Consider the following 12,883-nt stretch of genomic DNA (forward strand, 5'->3'; position numbering starts at 1 on the left):
TAATAATGTATTATGTATTTGAGTTTGCTAAGAGAGTAGATCTCAAGTGCTCAAACCACACACACACACACACACACACACACACACACAAATGGTAACTGAGAGGTGACAAATATGTTAATTAATTTGACTGTAGTAATCATTTCACAATATATACATATGTCAAAATATAACACTGTCTATTTTAAATATATACAATTTCTACTTATGCAAAATAAACAAAAATCAAGCCTTTGAGGTTGCTATTTTACATGGAGCTCTTTGAGTGGCAATTCACAGAAGCCAATTAGAGCTAGCTTAAGCATAGTCTATGGGCCTAAATGTGGCTTCCCTGGTAGCTCAGACGGTAAAGAATCTGCCTGCAATGCAGGAGGCCCGGCTTTGATCCCTGGGTCCAGAAGATCTCCTGGAGAAGGGAACAGCAACCCACTTCAGTATTCTTGCCTAGAGAACTCCATGAACAGACCAAGGGGTCACAAAGAGTCAGACTCAACTGAACAACTAACACTTCACTTCATGGGCCTTAAAAACAGAATCAGTGATTAGGAAATTACAGAAAAGTTAGAAAGCCTCTGACTCCATCTTATTCGAGATATCTACTTCATCTTTTTCTCTTTGTTTTCCTGCCCACATGACTACTACCAGATTTCACAAGATTACATAGCATTGTGTAGACGCCCAGAGAGAAAAGAGTGCCTGATTTCCTCTTTCACCCTCCCATTCTCTCTTGTTCTCTTTGCTTCTCCCCTACAGTCTCTTTCAAAATGCCCAGGAAGAGAACTGGTCTTGCTTGAGTTACCTACACCAGGATTAATGAACTGTGGAGAGAAAGCAACATACAAGGTAGAAAAATGGCAGTGCTCTGCAATCCAACAAAAGGGGGGAAAGGGACATTCCCAAGGAATGGGTACTGACAAACAACCCAGGAGAACCAACTGTATGAGCCATGGACCTCTTTGAGAAATTCATAAACACACGGGACCTTCTTTACAGCAGTGTGTACATGCTCACAAACACCAGACTGCCCACACAATTTGAGGGCATTCACAAAGCCCCTGTAATCCACTCTTAGATCCTAATTTTAAAACTATCAGCCATTTAGATATTTCAAATGTTTCAAATACTGCTCTCAAATTTTCAAATGTTAAATACTGAATGTGAAACCATATCCAAAGGTTTTTTAACTACAAAAAATACACATAATAAAATATTAAGTCTTTCACAGATATATAACATATAAGACTATACCAATATCATGGAATATGTATTAATAGAAGAGGCTAATATATCAACTGGAGTCTACCGTCATCAAATGGACACCAATTGGCAATTCCTCACATTTTTTACTACAGTTAAAATATTTTTCCATAGTATGTCCCTAATGATTGGGTACACTTGGTAGATGTTTACCCAAGCCCCTCTCCCATTCAAATCATAACATTGAAATTACGTCATAAACACATACATAAAGTGAACTAAAAAATTAGTAAGATCTAGAGCATTGTACTTGTGATGGCCCAGAAAAAAAAAAAAACTATATACATAGCTTAATCAAAAGTTTCTACTCAAAATACATAGATACTACTTATGTCACTGTACTCAAAACAAGCAAAAACAAACACAAGCAACAGAAATAAGCTAGGGAGATAAAATCAGAAGTAAATGCTTCAAATCTATTATGAATCAGGTGAGATACAAATTTAAAATTACATGAAGGTAGCCAGGAAATCTGTACCCTCCACTGGTTATTAGGAAGCAGTCAATGACATTATTAGTATACCCTTAACCTCTGAGAGTATATAATGAAAGGAAATGGCTACATTTTACCACAAAATGTTCTTACATTACAGGAAAAAACACAAGAATAGAACACAAAGAACAATGTTTTAATAGAGAGTTGTGTTACTCGTAAGTTCTTTAAATGTATAGAAAAAGGAGCTTATGAACACAGTATTATACCCATGCATTTTGATTCTATAACATATCTTTTATGAATTTCATATTTGAAAATACTATTAAATCTAAAATATTCAGTATTATATCCATGCATTTTGATTCTATAACATATCTTTTATGAATTTCATATTTGAAAATACTATCAAATCTAAAATATTCAGCATTATATCCATGCATTTTGACTCTATATCTTATATAAGCTAATATATAAAAATACTCTGAAAATCTAAAGTAAATCTTTGCTGATACATTTTCTATACAATCTCTGAAAGAGAATCTAATTTCCTGAGTATGTAAATATATAAACTTGATGAAATCAAGCTTCATGATGAAGCACCATTGAGTTTGATAACATACAACAAAATTTAAAGCAAAGATCATACTCCTACACCATATTAAAAATTTTTGTACTAAGCAGAGTTGTAAAAAGTAAGACACTTTAAATGAGATTAAAAAATATTTTTTAAGCAGAGTTAACTGCTATACTAATACCATTTTTGTATACAATATTGAATGTATATATTAAAATCAGCATGTAAAGTCTAAAAATTAATCAACTACTGTTTCAATTAGAGATTTCTGTGCTTGAAAAACTTTGGACAAAGTATTTTTTAAATTATAAATTCATTCATGGATTTAACATGAGTAGTTTCTAACAGCTTCATATATCCCCGAAGTTCTAAGGCAGGCAGTAATTTGTAATTTTCGTTGAGTCATATATTTCACTTGGATACACTAAGACTCAGGAATACCAAGAGTTAGTAGGTACAAATACTCCCAGTCAATGTGAGTGGTGTCTGCATTCTTTTTTCTGCTTATTTTTGAATGCAGAGTACTTTCATGTAATACCTGAAGCACAAGCTATTTTTTTTAAATCATACTTCACTGCTTTAAAAATATGGGAAATGACATAAGACAGAGGAATCTCCAAGTGTGCGAGTTCACAAAGAAAGGTCTCTGAATATCCCTTGTAAGAAAGTCAAAGGATTTAATGGTAGTTCAAGAGAAGGCAGGATTTTGGTACTGTCTATATGTACATCATAATCTAATAGGATGATCAGTAGGCAGAAGTGACAATTAGTTTGAGAACTCAAACTTAAATTCTGCTACTAAATTCTAGTATGATTCACATTAAATCAAAGTTAATGCACATCATTTACCTCACTAGAGAATGAGAGAAAACACTGCATGTATCTGCTTTCAGACACTAAAATGCAAAGTTCATATAAATTCCCTAATGTGGAATTCAAAACTAAAGTAGCTTTGGTACAAATAATTCACCAGGGCAGTGGTTTTGAAGGGGCACTGACTGCAATGCACAACTGCAGTAACTGCAGCTCAAAAACATAAATGCCAGCTTCCTGCATTTGCATCAGGGAAAAGGCTTTCAGTCATAGCCCATCCACATTCCTTACCATCCTCCTCAAACAAGCGGACAATCGGAAACTTACAGATATGCCCAAAGCCCACTGCCTAGACACAAAGTGAGAAATATTAATAAAAATAGCCTTGCAACAGACAAGAAGCTTCTGTGCTACAGACGGTGATTACCTGGAGGTAGGAATTGCAGTTGGTTATTAGCTAATCGAAGATGACGTAAAGCTCTCAGACGACCAATTTCTGGGCAAACGATTTCTAAGGCATTGTCACTAAGATCCAAACATTGTAGTTTTACAAGGGACCCAATGGCTTTGAAGAGAAAAGAAGGGTAAAAGCAAAATTAATTTGACTCAAGTGTTAAGACCAATTTTTAATGCAATTACTCCAAGCTTAAATATTTTAATATTTAATATCCCTATCTCTGGTGCTGACATAATAGTAAAAGCATGTATCAAATTAATTTTTTAAAACATTTTTATTGCAGTATAGTATCAAACATTCTATGAAGTAACACTTCTACCTCAATATACTATAAACTTTAAAAAGACAAATAAAAATGTTAAAACAATGTAAAAACTACTTGAATAAACAATTCATGAAATGATATATAAAGTCTTTTTTATCTAACCAAAATGCTTAACTCAAAATTTATTAAACTTAGAAGTTATTTTATTATTTACCCAATGTCAATTTATCTGATAATAATTTACCTAACCATTATAAATATTTTAGACTTATTAAATTTAATTTTAACTGTTAACTATACTTACTAATTAGAGGGAAAAAAGCTTTGAAACTTAATAATGATGCTGTATAATTAAAATTCTCTAACACTCCAACCAAAATAGGTTTAAAGAGACAATCTGTTCTACTATGATAAAGCACAGCTTTAACTCTAGCACCTCCTAACTATTAGTAAAAACTGAAAGTGTATTTACCTTCCGGAACCACAACTATGTTATTTGAGTGAAGATACCTAGAAAAAAGAAGGGAAAAAAAGTTATTATCACTTAGTACTTCTGCTAGAATTAATCACCCTGTAAAATGCTCACTTAGAAATTTACTGAATATAATAAAAAGGCCAGACTTTCTTTCATACCATATTCTAAATGCATAACACAAAATAATTAATAATACTTTGCGAATAATACTGTATGCTAGAAATGCAAATATTAAAACTATTTGCTAATTCAGTTTCTATTTTAAAAAGATACACAATAAATAATTATTTCTTAACCTCATAAAACACATTACTAGTTTCTCTAATTCATTTTAAGTTATGCAAGTTTTCAACAAAACACCTAATAATGTTAAGAAAAATCAACAACTACTATGTACTATGTACAACAACTAAAACACAACTTTTAGTTTTTAAAGGATAACGCCACAAAATAATCAAATCAAAGATACTGCAAGACAGCTAGGAGAACCAAGAATGAAGTGATTAAATACTCATCATTTACAATATCTGTAGAAATACTCAATTGCCAAGATATAGAATTTATTTCACAGTAAGCGGAATTTTGTAAACAAGAAATCAAACTCTTTCCTAAAAATAAAAAAGGTCTAACCCGCTGACAAGTCCAGGCAAGCCTAAGTAAATAACATTCCCCACTGAAGTATCTCTAGCACTCTCTGGTGGAGACTTCATGCAATTGTCAGCAGCCAACTATTCAGAGCAAAACAATAGTGACTGATGAAAATCACACAGTAATAATTTTAAAAATAAATCTGTAGCACTGATTTTGAGACCAGAGAACTAGATTTTCAAAACTACTATCTTATTATACCTCATAATCAACCTTCACATATTTGAAACAGATTTAGTCTTCTGTAGTTTATAGCCTAATATCAAATGTTAAAAAGTCTATTATACAAAATAAGAAAGATACAAAATTAATAAATTTAAGAAGATTTCTATATGCTAAATTAAGTCAATTTTGTGTGGGTATTAACCTTCTGGGGCTAACACAATTTAACCAATTAAACCATTCTATGATTCATTTTATTCCTTGCTTTGTGCACACAAAATGATTCCCTATTTTATTTTTTAAAATGTGTCCATATTTTAAGGTAAGTAGTCTTTAAACATTACCCTCAGGAAGCAATATCTAACTACTTAATCAGATTACTCTAAAAATTCTTTATGCCAGAAAACAATATGTAAGTAAGTATACACACACACACACACACACATAAACACACACCTGCATGTGTTAAACAAAACGCAGAGTACCTAGACACCAAAACAAAGAGATAACTGATTCTTCAGTAATCCGCAAAATATTTGCTTCAGTTCTAGTTCTACCTGTATCTGTTCAGTTCAGTTCAGTCGCTCAGTCGTGTCTGACTCTTTGTGACCCCATGGACGGCAGCATGCCAAGTTTCCTTGTCCATCACCAACTCCCGGAGCTTACGGAAACTCATGTCCATTGAGTCAGTGATGCCATCCAACCATCCCATCCTCTGTCGTCCCCTTCTCCTCCTGCCCTCAATCTTTCCCAGCATCAGGGTCTTTTCCAATGAGTCAGTTCTTTGCACCAGGCAGCCAAACTATTGGAATTTCAGCTTCAGCATCAGTCCTTCCAATGAATATTCAGGACTGACTTCCTTTAGGAGGGACTGGTTGAACCTCTTTGCAGTTCAAGGGACTCTCAAGAGTTTTCTCCAACCCCACAGTTCAAAAGCATCAATTCTTCCACGCTCAGCTTTCTTTATAGTCCAACTCTCACATCCATACATGACTACTGGAAAAACCATAGCTTTGACTATATGGACATTTGTTGGTAAAGTAATGTCTCTGCTTTTTAATATGCTGTCTAGGTTGGTCATAGCTTTTCTTCCAAGGAATAAGCATCCTTTAATTTCATGGCTGCAGTCATCATCTGCAATGATTTTGGAGCCCCCAAAAATAAAGTCTCTCACTGTTTCCACTGTTTCCCCATTTATTTGCCATGAAGTGATGGGACTGGATGCCGTGATCTTAGTTTTCTGAATGTTGAGTTTTAAGCCAGCTTTTTCACTCTTCTCTTTCACCTTCATCAAGAGGCTCTTTAGTTCTTCTTCACTTTCTGCTGTAAGGGTGGCGTCATCTGCATATCTGAGGTTATTGATATTTCTTCAGGCAATCTTGATTCCAGCTTGTGCTTCATCCAGCCCAGCGTTTTACATGATGTACTGTGCATATAAGTTAAATAAGCAGGGTGACAATATACAGCCTTGATGTACTCCTTTCCCAATTTGGAACCAGTCTGTTATTCCATGTCCAGTTTTAACTGTTGCTTCTTGACCAGCATACAGATTTCAGGAGGCAGGTCAGGTGGTCTGGTATTCCCATCTCTAAGAATTTTCCACAGTTTGTTGTGATCCACACACTCAAAGGCTTTGGCATAGTCAATAAAGCAGAAGTAGATGTTTTTCTGGAACTCTCTTGCTTTTTTGATGATCCAATGGATGTTGGCAATTTGATCTTTGGTTCCTCTGCCTTTTCTAATCCAGCTTGAACATCTGGAAGTTCGTGGTTTACATACTGTTGAAGCCTGGCTTGGAGAATTTTGAGCATTACTTTGCTAGCACATGAGATGAATGCAATTGTGCGGTAATTTGAACATTCTACTTATATAAAAGGACTTTAAAATGTCTGAGTCAAAACAAGAACTAAGCTATTCACTATTATCATTAAAATAAAAAAGTATATTTTAACACACTAAATTTATCTACATTATAATGAAGAAGCAGTAGTTTAGAATGTTTTCAATCTGACTACACATAAGAATCACCAGTGGTCTTCAAAATATAGATGCCCAAGGCCATCTCAAGTTTTTCTGATGTGCAACTGATAAACAATCATCACTGGCAGAGTGGATCAGAGAGTAGGTGTCCTGGAGCCAGACAGCTAAGGTGTACCTTATTAGCCATGCGAGCAGGGAAAAATCAGTGACCTTTTCACTTTCTTTATCTACGGAACTGGAGGATAATAGTATCAAGAACATAAGGATATTATAAGGATTAAATGAATCAATAAATGTAAAGCCCTTAGAAAAGAATTCGGTGAACACCACTGTTATTGTTATAGTTATTATTGTTATCATGAGTCATCTGTAATCAAAGGCTTGCCAATTTAAAGTCCCTTTTCTTTACTTAATTTTTGTAATTTCAAATTAGCTAAAATGGTGGTGTCCCAACCTAAGTGATTTTCATAAAGCTGTTTCTTCTACTCAAAATGATACATTCATTGCTTGTGAGAATGCATGACTTTGGAAAATGGTTGGCTGTGTTTTTTTTTTAAATAAAATTATAGATATTTACTTAACTGTATTATGCCAATGTCACTTTCTTAGTTTTGACAACAGTTCCACAAAATTGTATTAAGATGCTGACAACAGGAGAAACTGGATACCAGAACTCTACTTAGTATATTTACAACTTTTCTGTAAATACAAAACTGTTTCAAAGTAAATTTTTTTTTAATTAAAGGAACCGTCATTTATTTCCAGTCATGATTAAATAGGGACCAGATTTACCCAGTTGCTATAAGCAATAAGAAAACTGAATGGATTATACGAAACAATTATTTTCGGATCCTGACAAGAGGCAGCTAGAAAGAGAAAAAACAAGTGAGGTGAGCAACTCACTTGTTGCTCACAACAAACTGTGGCAAATTTGCCTAGAGGCAAATTGTGGACCGTGGATCCCAAACAAAGAATGCAAGTCTCACTGAGTTATGAAGATACATAGCAGAGTTCAGGTAACTCGAGGCAGCTAGAAAGGTATTCAGTACAGTTCTGGAGGAGAAGGCACTACTGAAAAAAGAAAACAAAAAAACAAAACTTCAAGGCAACCTTTGACTTCTAGTTGAATTCTAAAATGTATTCCAGGCAAAAAGTAACTGAAAACCTAACAGCTGAACAGTCCACAGAATTCATACAGGGCTAGAAAGCACTCAAGTTCTGAGCAACGAGGGTACCAAATCCTCGTTGATCACGTTGTGCATTTAAATGAGATCCTCGAAAGGCCTTCTGCGGGTAATAGGGCTAAACTATCCCTACAGTAGAGGTTACTCTAGACCTGTCCTAACAAAGCATACAGACAGGCCATGAAAGGATCAAACTAAATCACAAATAATATTCAAGCCAGAACAAAGCACCACAAAGAGGAAGACAACAAAGTGTAACACTCAATAATTGACATTTAGAAGGCCAGCATCTAGTGACAAAGTGCTGAGAATCAGGAAAATGTGACCAAAACCAGGATAAAAAATAGTTAATACAAATATACCTGATGTGACATACATAGAGCAATTAGCAAATAAAAACTTTAAAGCAAAAATAATAATTATATTCAGATATTCAAAGAAAAGCATTAACATTGTAAGACAAATGTTAACATATAAAGAAGAACCAAATAGCACTTCTAGAGGTCAAATATAAAAAATAAAAATCTCACTAGGTGGGATTAACAGCAGATTAGATATTGAAGCAGAAAATATTACTAACTCTGAAGACAGAGAAACATAATTTGTCCTAACTGAAGCACATTAAAAAAATAAATAAATAAAAAGACTGAAAAGAACTGTAACAGTGTGTCAGTAATTATGGGACAATATCAAACTAACAGCAGTTAAGAGTCCCAAAAGAAATAATGTTTATAAATATTCCAAATTTGACGCAAGCTATAAAGACACAACCTTTCAGGGATCACAACCTTGTCATGTTGAAGGGGCTTGTGTAATTCAATGAAGCTATAAGCCATGCCATGCAGGGCCACGCAAAACAGATGGGTCATGTTCTCAATGGAACAACTGACTGGTTCAAATTTGGGAAAAGAGTAAGATAAGCTGTATACTGTCACCCTGAATATTTAACTTATATGCAGAGTATATCCTGGGGCTTCCCAAGTGGCGCAGTGGTAAAGACTCCTCCTGCTTAATGCAGGAAAAGCGAGAGACGCAGGTTTGATTCCTAGACTGGGAAGATCTCCTGGAGAAGGAAATGGCAATCTGCTCCAGTTTTCTTGCCTGGAAAATTCCATGCACAGAGGAGCCTAGAGGGCTACAGTCCAGGGGGTCACAAAGAATTGGACATGCCTGAGTGACTGAGCACGCACAGACACATAGAGTACATCATGCAAAATGCCAGGCTGTATGAATCACAAGTTGGAATCACGACTGCCAGGAGAAGTAGCAACAACCTCAGATATGCAGATGGTACCATTCTAGTGGCAGAAAGTGAAGAGGAACTAAAGACCCTCTTGATAGGTATGCAAAGGGAGAGTGAAAAAGCTGGCTTGAAACTCAATATTAAGAAAACTGAGATGGGCATGCAGTCCTATCATTTCATGGCAAACAGAAGGGGAAAAAGTGACAGATTTTCTTTTCTTAGGCTCCAAATTACTGCGGATGGTAACTGCAGCCAGGAAATTAAAAGATGCTTGCTCCTTAGAAGGAAACCTCTGACAAACTTAGACAGTGTATTAAAAAGCAGAGACATCAGTTTGCTGACAAAGGTCCATATAGTCAAATCTATGGTTTTCCCAGTAGTCATGTATGGATGAGAGTTGGACAATAAAGAAGGCTGAGTGCCAAAGAACTGATGCTTTTGAATTGTGGTGCTGGAGAAGACCCTTGAGAGTCCCTTGGACTGCCAGTCAATCTTAATGGAAATCAACCTTGGGTATTCATTGGAAGGACTGATGCTGAAGCTTAAACTCCAATATTTTGGTCAACTTATGTGAAGAGCTGACTCATTGGAAAAGACCCTGATTCTGGGAAAGATTGAAGGCAAAATGAAACAGGAGCAGCAGAGGATAAGATAGTTAGATGGCATCATCGACTCAATGGACATCAATCTGAGCAAACTCCGGGAGATAATGGAAGACAGAGAAGCCTGGTGTGCTAGAATCCATGGGGTCACAAAGCATCGGACACAGCTTAGCGACTGAACAATGACAACAACAAAGACAAAATCCAAGATGCTCAATGAATGTCAAGGATAATCATATGTCAAGAGAATCATAACAAATTCCTGAAAACCAATATAGGAAATAGAAATTCTTCAAAATAGCCCAAGGAGAAAAGACACTTTACACACTGTGGAAGAAATATAGGAATGCCTCTTCAGGAAGTATGCAAGCCAGAAGACAAAGAACACCAAGAAAATGTTGAAAGGAAAGAAGTAACTGGCAACCAAGAACCCTAATTCCAAAAGACTATGTATATGTATATATATTTCAGAATTATGAAGCACAATGTAAAGTAAAAAACTATACAACTTTTAGCAGAGTAAAAAACTATACAACTTAAAAAGCAGAGACATTGCTGACAAAGGTCTGTCTAGTCAAAGCTATGGTTTTTCCAGTAATCATGTATAGATGTAAGAGTTGGACTATTAAGAAAGCTGAGTGACAAAGAATTGATGCTTTTGAACTGTGGTGTTGGAAAAGACTCTTGAGAATTCCTTGGACTGCAAGGAGATAAAACCAGTCAATCCTAAAGAAATCAGTCCTGAATCTTCACTGGAAGAACTGACACTGAAGCTGAAACTCCAATACTTTGGCAACCCAATGCGAAGGACTGACTCCTTGGGAAAGACCCGATGCTGGGTAAGACTGAAGGCAGGAGGAGAAGGGGACGACAGAGGATGAGATGGTTGGATGGCATCACCAACTTGATGGACATGAGTTTGAGCAAGCTCCAAGAGTTGGTGATGGACAAGGAAGCCTACCATGCTACAGTCCATGAGATCGCAAAAAGTCAGGACACGACTGAGTGACTGAACTGAACTGAAGAACTCTTAATTCCAGAAGGCAAAATATATATATATTTCAGAATTATGAAGATGAATGTAAAGTAAAAAAACCATACAACTTTTAGAGGAAAAAAGCAGAAGAAAATCTTTACGGCCTACGATTAGAAAACATGCTTGATACTAAAAACATGACACTTAAAGCAAAAATTGTTAATGTGGACCTCACCAAAAGGTAAAACTTTTGCTTTGCAAAAGAACATGAAAATAGAAAGTATACAATAGGAGAAACTATCATCTGTAAACAACATATACAACCAAGGACTGGTTTCCAGAATACATAAAGAATTTTTAAAATTCTTACAACTAAAAAAATGTAACCAAATAGAACATGTACAATAGCCAAGAACAGACATTTCACTTATGACAAGTATTTTAAAAGATGTCAACTGTTATTAGGCATTAGAGAAATACAAGTTAAAATCACAATTATATAAAACCACACACCTATCAAAATGAAAAAAAAATTTTAAATAATAACATCAAAATAACACTGGTGAGGTGGAGAAACTGAAACAATCACATACTATTAGGGGAGAATGTAAAATGGTACAGTCAATCTGGAGAATTATTTGGGAGTTTTTAATGAAACTACAAATCCAGATGAAAAGTGGCAGAGTAAGGACCTCCAAAAATTCTCTTTTCATAAAATTAACAAGGATACTGCCAAAAATTATTCATAAGCTACATGTACAAAACTTTGGAAATTAAAATCAAAGACTTGCAGTAATACAGGGAGGGTTTATTTAAGAAAAACGGCAAAAATCTCAGTAAGAAGACTAAGTTGTGAACTTTGGGGCATTTTCACTTGCCCCAGTCCTGCCCGCAATTTTCCAACACTGCAGAGGCCTGGAAAAACACTTTGATTGCTTTTCACTTTAATTGCAGTAGCCTGGCCAGCACTGGAAGGGACATCAAGCTGGAGTTCACTCCCAGAGAACTGTCATTTGACTTCTCATGGTTCCCTGAAAGACCCCACTTGCAAGTCTGTTTTTAACTTGATCTGACTACAAGCTTGCCCAGTACAAAAACACTTTCCCCAGTTAAGATAAATTACAGGCAACTGTTTTAACTTCACTGCTGCCTAAGACAGTAGATAACAGCTGGAGCAAACAACAGACAACCAAAAACCTTAAACACAAAAGTTGGGGAAGGAGATTTACAGAGGAACTTTGAAAAACTGGCATAGTTCTAGAAATCTACAAGGTCACATGCATGCCCAGAGTTTTACATATGCTCAGGAAAAGACCTGAGAAACCCTAAGCTCTCAACTCTGCTGGAACTGAAGTATTTCATAAGAAATGAAGAGGGGCTTCCCTGGTGGCTCAGATGGTAAAGAATCTGCCTGCAATGCAGAAGACCTGGGTTTGATCCCTAGGCTGGGAAGATCCCCTAGAGTAGGGGATGGCTACCCACTCCAATATTCTTGCCTGGAGAATCCCATGGACAGAGGAGTCTGGCAGGCTACAGTCCATAGCGTGGCAAAGAGTCAGACACGACTAAAGTGATTTAGCACACACAGCACACATAAGAAGTGAAGTCTAAAGCAAAGCTGTCAACTATCTACCTAACTGAGAGGGGAAGGCATGCTACAATACATACACAGAGACCTCAGCAAAGACTGGGAGACTTAGCACATTCAGGTAGTTAAAGAAATTTCTGCTTAAACATTAGCTGACCACTAAAGTAACTGACCAGATACTTAAAAAAAAAAAAGAATAAAAAGAAAAAAAAAAAAAAAAAAA

At 35.7% G+C, this 12,883-nt stretch overlaps 1 protein-coding gene across 2 annotated transcripts in view; it reads right to left on the reverse strand.

Annotated features, from left to right (window-relative positions):
- Positions 1-12,883, reverse strand: part of LRRC28 (leucine rich repeat containing 28) — a 198,764-nt gene that overhangs the window by 151,100 nt on the left and 34,781 nt on the right. For both annotated transcript variants that reach the window (XM_043489722.1, XM_043489721.1), the window contains exons 4-5: positions 4,275-4,312; positions 3,508-3,645 (exon numbers count right to left, since the gene is read on the reverse strand). In XM_043489722.1, the coding sequence (XP_043345657.1) occupies positions 3,508-3,645; positions 4,275-4,312 (176 nt within the window). The remainder of the gene's footprint in view (positions 1-3,507; positions 3,646-4,274; positions 4,313-12,883) is intronic.

Source organism: Cervus canadensis, chromosome 17 (genome assembly GCF_019320065.1).
Source record: "Cervus canadensis isolate Bull #8, Minnesota chromosome 17, ASM1932006v1, whole genome shotgun sequence".
In the NCBI taxonomy this organism is placed as follows: domain Eukaryota; kingdom Metazoa; phylum Chordata; class Mammalia; order Artiodactyla; family Cervidae; genus Cervus; species Cervus canadensis.